Raw genomic sequence first — 6878 nt, forward strand, 5'->3', positions numbered from 1 at the left:
GACAGCCATGACGTCACTACCGTCGCGACTAGTACAAAATAGGCGCCGGTAGCGCACATCATTCTCTTCTTCGTCTTCACTGACCGGTCTGTTTGAAGCGTGCATTCCAAAAAGCAAAGTAAGAGCTTTTCTTTCCTACTATGGCGAGCACTAGCGAAGCGTTTAGAAAGTGTGTACATCCGTGTCAGCGGTTCCTGACACCCGATGATTCACACGATCTATGCGTTGTTTGTTTGGGCGAGGAGCACGCACACGATGTCCTCGAGGGGGCAATCTGTGTGCACTGTGAGAGCTTTTCTCTGAAGAAGCTCCGCTCTCGTTTGTCTCTCTTCTCGAGGGGAGAGGGAAAACCATCGGTTTCCCGCGGTTCAGGCCCCGCCGCTGCTGAGGCACGGACCTATTTTGTACTAGTCGCGACGGTAGTGACGTCATGGCTGTCGCCGGCCAAACAAGTTGGTGTTTTTTCAATGTAGGCTTCAGACACGGGTCACGACGAGGCGTTCCCCATAGCGACCCCTAGAGGACGCAGTGTCTCGTTCCCCTCAGGGAACCATGGTTACATAAGTAACCCGAGACGATTTTCTCCACTCTATTCCCACTGGCAAGAAAAACACCATCACTATCTTTTGCAGATTTTCCTGAGTGCCTGCCAAGAATTTGTGAGCAAATGGCCATGTAGTTTAGTATAAAATGCCATATATTGTGTGTGTAATCAGATATTGTAAGTGGAATGTAATTTTGAGCAGTGGACACAGAACACCAATCAGTCTGATTAGTCTTCTTATGGACATTTCAGTGCTTCAGGATGGTGATTAGAAAGTTCACTTGGAGTGATTGATTGTTAAAAAGGCAAAAAGCAGTCTTTAACTCTCCAATTGATGAGTGGCAGAGAGAAAAACAGAACACCTGATTATTTATTTGCTGCGCAAGAACATCAGTATATAGTTTAGGAAAGTTTTGTTAGTGACGGAACACTTGTGATACTAATTAAATATGATCAGAAAATTATTGGTTAAAACAGGCAAGCTGGCATAGTTAATTACGAGAAGAAGCCAATCAGAGGTTGCAGGAAGAGGCCCACAGTTCCCAGCACACACACCAGCACAAAGACCCAAAGGAAGATGCGGTCAATCACCATGGCAACATATTTCCAATCATCCTCCACCTAAGAGAGAAAGGGCACACAATAAAACAGAGAAAAAGAGGAGAGATGGAAAGTTAATAAATGAAAGAAAAGAGAGTTTAGAGGTAACAGGGAAAGAAAATGAGAAATAGAAGGAAATTTTTTTACACGAGAAAGCAAGGTAAATGGAGGAGAAAATGGCAACGAGACCATGAGAATGAGTGAAAAGCAGGTCTGCTGACTGTCCAGAATGCTTTATTCACACTACATGGAGATAAGCTTAATTAGATTGTGCTACTATAAGCGGAGCTACGCGAAACATTTTCCCTCCACATATTTAGGCACTGGGTGCATTACAATGCTAATGTGATTCAGTAGTGAGGCTCTGAGCCAAGAGTGAAGATGAAGGATGAAGTGGTGAGACTTTCCATATCAAAGTGTGATGTCTCCACTGAGGGATCTAAAGCACTTATTGTCAGTGAAGCACTCAGTAAACATTTCCACTGAGAGCAGCTGAGTCATTTCCATAAGCTTATGCTAGATGTCTGTGATGTATAACCTGTCCTTGTGAGGGCATTACAATCAAAGCATGACATTATGTTGGAATTTGAGTCATATTCATTATCCAATGGGCAATGCGGTTGTTTATTATGAAGACATTATTATGTGTGAATGGACAAGCGGATGGAACAATGGCTGACAGATTGAGTGCATGCCTTGTCATGTGAGTAAAGGTACAGTTAAGCAAATAATTACTTTTCCCAGAGGGAAACAAGGTACAACACATTGACTATTGGAAATCAGACCAGAAATGCATGCCTGAAAAGCCATTAACACACAACGATGCCAGGTAGCTACATCCACCAGGCAGGAATACAAATACTGCTGTGTACGTCATTCCTATCGTTCAAGGAGGCGCTTCACGGTAGCTAAGGTAGAGAGGGACTGTGATGTGTTGAACATTGTTCCCCTGCTTCTGGGACAGTTGTTATGTATTCATAGTTATATATAGTTGCTCTGCTCTGTGCAACACATTGACTACAGGACCAATGCTTACGCCCAATGAATCTAGCAAATATAGAACAGGAATTAATACGACAGCTCAGAAACAGCCATCCCACGAGTTGAATGACTGTGCACTCCCTCAGGCTGTTACATGCCAAGAGCCTCCACAATTCAGTGAGAGAGACGTTTCTTAGGCTGCAATGTACAATGAGCGGGATTGGCAAAACAGACAAAGAATTGATCAAACAATCTGAAAGGTCCTAGACATATAGTTGAATAGTTAGTCTGATGCACCTCACATCTCTCAAAGGAACCCCACAGATTTCCTTATGACATGCTGAAAGTTCTGCTAGACTTTCAGATGTTAAAAAAAGAATGGAAAATAAAAACTTTTTGTAGAGAAGGCTTTACCATTATGAACTGTAGAAACAACACTTAGCCCACAACACTGACCTCAAAAGCCCGCAGCTCTGGTCAGGGATGCATAATTTCCCTTTTGGTTGGCTGAGCAGATCTGTACGCAAATAGGAAACACCAAGGTTGTTCTACTAGAAGTTTGAGGATGTCAGCATACCATGTTTTTGACGGTACAAAAATAAATGCTTAAATGAATAGCCTTGGGCCACTGATGCATGGACGCATCTTTTCCTAGAGAAGCACACTGATCTGTTTTGGTATAAAAACATAGGACACCTCACATTTCCACACAATTCTAAGAGACCTATACTGACATAGGAGATCTGTGTTCACCTTTGAAGATGCCATTTCCTGACACAAGGTCCTCCCCTGGAAAGGAGGTCCGCCCCTGCTTGGCGCAGAGGTCCCATTTAGCTTATGTAAGACACAGTTATATTGTCTGTTCTGATCAGAACATGCTGACCTTTATAATGGGAGACAAAGACCACCAGTAATTCTAGGAAGTGTAGCTTGTGTAACTAGTCACACCCCTCTAGGAGACATTACCTGGTTCCACATTCTGGTGCCTTTTGTCACTATTTGGCAAAACAGAACCCTGCGGAACTCCCTGTGTAAAAAGGGATCCTTCTATGGGCCTAGAGATGTCACTCCCACCATCCTGTGAATAGGATATACACAGATGGCTGGAAAAAACTGAGGACTGAAAAGCTTACACCAACATGAAGCCTAATTTGACTTCTGCTATGATAGAAGCCATCATCCCAAGCAGACACACAAGTGCAGTGTGTTGCCCAGCTGACACTAATGTGACTAATCTTTGCTGGGATGGAAAAGCTCTGCATGTGGATCCAAATTCCATGTCAAGGAATAATAATTTTGGCAGTGTGTTTATCCAGAGAGCACAATTCCTTATAATCAATGTGTTGTACTGAGTGGATTGACTGAATGGGAACCACTTTACCTCTTTGGCTTTGTTGCGGCTCCTCATGTTCTCAGCAATGTACTTCACACTCTCAATAGCCTGTTTGATCTCCGGTGACACCACAGAGAAAGCCACAACTGTATTAATAGCCTGTGGACTCAACTGACGACTCACTTTCCCACAATCCCCCTCAGTTGCCTCTTTCATTGGGTGACATGGGCATCCGCCTTTCTTTCCTTCTAATGCTGTTTTCCCTTCTCCAAATTCCAAAGAGTTCATTGCTCCCTGCTGAGATCCACTGTTTTTCCTCTTCTTTCCCTCTCCTCCTCGTCCTGCTCCAGTCCCGGACGAGCCCCCAATTTCTAGTCCTCCTTTTCCAGAAGACTCTGATAGATCGAGAGGCCGGCGCATGAGCATAACGCGGGGTAAAGCTCGGAGGAAGACGGTACGGACCCAGCTAGGCATAGTGTGGGTCATAGGGGTGCGATAGTGCACATTCAGTACAAAGACGGTGATGACAATGGAGAGGGTGACGAAAATCATTGTAAAAAGAAGATACTCGCCTATCAGAGGGATCACGAGTGAGGTGGACGGGATGGTTTCCGTAATGACAAGAAGGAACACAGTGAGAGAGAGGAGTACAGAGATGCACAATGTCACTTTCTCACCACAGTCTGATGGAAGGTAGAAGACGAGTACTGTCAGAAAGGAGATGAGGAGGCAAGGGATAATAAGGTTGATAGTGTAAAAGAGGGGCAGTCGTCGTATGTAAAAACTGTAGGTTATGTCTGGGTAGATCTCTTCACAGCAGTTGTACTTAATGTCATGTTTATAACCGGGTGCATCAATGATCTCCCACTCTCCACTCTCCCAGAAGTCTTTAAGGTTTACCTTTGAGCCAATAAGTACCAGGTCAATCTTGGCCTTGTCATAGGTCCAGGAACCAAACTTCATAGAGCAATTCTGATAGTCAAAGGGGAAGTAAGTGATGTCCATAGGGCAGGATGATTTGAAGATTGCAGGAGGGACCCAAGTGATGGTTCCATCATATTTCAAAAGAGCTTTGGTTTTATCCTCCACCAAGAAGTCCCCAACAGCACTGTGTCAGAAAAAGAGCATTTGAATGTTATGACTGCTAATGCATTACTATTTTATTTTCTCAGACTGCTAGCTCTGATCATGTTCGTTTGGCTCAAAATAAAAAAGGACCTGGAAATATCCTCAAAATTACTATAAACTTAAATTCATAGAAGTTGAAAGTTAGGTTACAAGACTCCACTCACTTGTTGTAAAGTACAATGTCAGGTCTCCAGATTTTATTTGATGGGACTCTGATGAACTCAATTCCATCAAACTCTGCAGGTGACCACTTCAGCTTGTAGTCATTCCATATCTATGATAATAGCGCAAAAAAATTAAATAAAATTATGCTTAAGATTATTAAGATAATTAAGATTAAGACTTACTTTTATGTGTACATGTGTCATCTGTGCCCTGTCACAGCCTTTATTTTTGTATGTTTTTTTTTCTGTATGTTTTTCGTAATTAACTATTTCTCCATCAGCAGTGAAAAAAGAAAGCACATTTTCTGCTTGAGCAGGCATGTTGTTTATTGAGGTTTGTTAACAAATGTGTATACTAAGGTGTAAATGTGTATAGCAGTAGTGTATTTGCAGATCTGTGTATTTGTGCCCATTTCTGTCTCATTTTGTGGTTTGTTGACATATTTGTGAAGAGATATGTTGTTAGGACTGCTGATCTATTGCGTTCAGTGATATCAAGCATCCTGCTATCAGGCATTGTACAGACTGATTGTACAATACTACAGGGCTTAACAAAAGCACACACATTCTCAGAAAAATTCAGCAAATATTCATTCAAATCCAGAACCCTCCCCTACCCCGAACCCAGCTAGGGCAACACACTCAATGAATCACACACACAAATCACTCTCAACTATAAACACAATATGCTGATTTAAGCAATAAGTTCAGCAGTAATGCTGGAGCATGTTGTACTCATTATTGTAGCACTGAAAACATGTACAGTATCAAAGTAATATCTATCTAAGCAGACAGTCGCAAAGAATAATAAAGCACAAAAATATTCTCAGTATGAAATAAGAACATAGCACTTCAGACATATAAAGCCAAGTTCATTTCCTGCATGTATCTTCATGCTTGGAGGATGAAAAATAGGTTTGCTAAATAAATAAGTTCACTAAATAACTAACAAAACAATCTTTGCTGACTATGAAATAACAGTAGTTTATTATTATTCTGCTGGTTATTAAAAAAAGCAAAATGTTTGATCTAGTTAGACTAGACTCTTTTTGCACATATATTACCATCTTTTTAACCTCTTTCTTTCCATTCGTTTTTGGAGATAACTACTGTGCTACCTTTACGTTTTCTATTATTTACATAACTTTTCTTTTTCATGGTGTCCTGTTTCCACCTACACATCTGCTCCATGTATATATATACTGTATTGTTCTTCCCCTGCATTACTCAACCCCATCCTTTGTATGTTTATGCGATACACATTTTCTTGTTACATTCTTACTGAGTGGTACAAGACACAAAGAAGATTAGATCTTTGTGTTAACACAAACATGTGCACAAGGCCTACATGCTGCACACAAAAATCACTTACATGTCTCAGCCAAAGATTTGTTTCCATGATCTGATTGACTTCGTCCTAGAGAGAGTAAGACACAGGCAGGGGCAAAGACAGAAACAATCAGAAAGAAAGACAGCCATTCTCTATTATTTATAATGGAACATGTTCTGGCAATAAAATCAATACAGTTCTTGTCTAATGTGAAAGAGAGGTCTGACAAGAAAAGGGGTTTGGAGGTACTTTGGAGTACTTTCATATACTAGCTTCAATTCATTCATCACAGTACCCTCAACAGTACTAATAGGTCCTGCATATTCACAAGAAAAATCTGAAAAAAAAAATGCCTGTTGAGCAAATTTTCCTTAAAGGGATCATATGATGCGATTTTAATTTTTCCTTTCTCTTTGGAGTGTTACAAGCTCTTGGTGCATAAAGAAGATCTGTAAAGTTGCAAAGACTAAAGTCTCAAATCCAAAGAGATATTCTTTATAAAAGTTAAGAGTCAACCACGCCTACCTAAAACGGCTCGTTCTAACACGCCCCCACATACCTACGTCACGATCTGGGAAGATTTGCATAACACCGCCCAAATGTGCACGCAAAGAAAGAAAGCGTGGTTTCAGGAACAGCAGTAGTGTTAATGCAGCCATGTCAGGGAGACGCTGTGTGTATCAGTGCGAAAGCAAAAGCACTTTATTTGGCCTTCCCGGAAGTAGATGCAATTAGGAATCATTGGTTAAGATTTATTTACAACAGAACAGCACAACCCAGATGTTCGAATTTGTGCAA

General features: G+C 41.3%; 1 protein-coding gene across 1 annotated transcript in view; it reads right to left on the bottom strand.

Moving 5' to 3' along the window:
• Positions 1-582: 582 nt before the first annotated feature.
• LOC107709456 (neuronal acetylcholine receptor subunit alpha-3) overlaps positions 583-6878 on the bottom strand; it is a 19477-nt gene continuing 13181 nt past the window's right edge. The window contains exons 3-6 of the mRNA XM_016513940.1: positions 6123-6167; positions 4751-4860; positions 3507-4566; positions 583-1165 (exon numbers count right to left, since the gene is read on the bottom strand). Coding sequence (XP_016369426.1) covers positions 1040-1165; positions 3507-4566; positions 4751-4860; positions 6123-6167 — 1341 coding nt within the window. The 3' untranslated portion in view covers positions 583-1039. The remainder of the gene's footprint in view (positions 1166-3506; positions 4567-4750; positions 4861-6122; positions 6168-6878) is intronic.

This window comes from Sinocyclocheilus rhinocerous, unplaced genomic scaffold, assembly GCF_001515625.1.
Source record: "Sinocyclocheilus rhinocerous isolate Xijiao unplaced genomic scaffold, SAMN03320098_v1.1 scaffold1648, whole genome shotgun sequence".
In the NCBI taxonomy this organism is placed as follows: Eukaryota; Metazoa; Chordata; class Actinopteri; order Cypriniformes; family Cyprinidae; genus Sinocyclocheilus; species Sinocyclocheilus rhinocerous.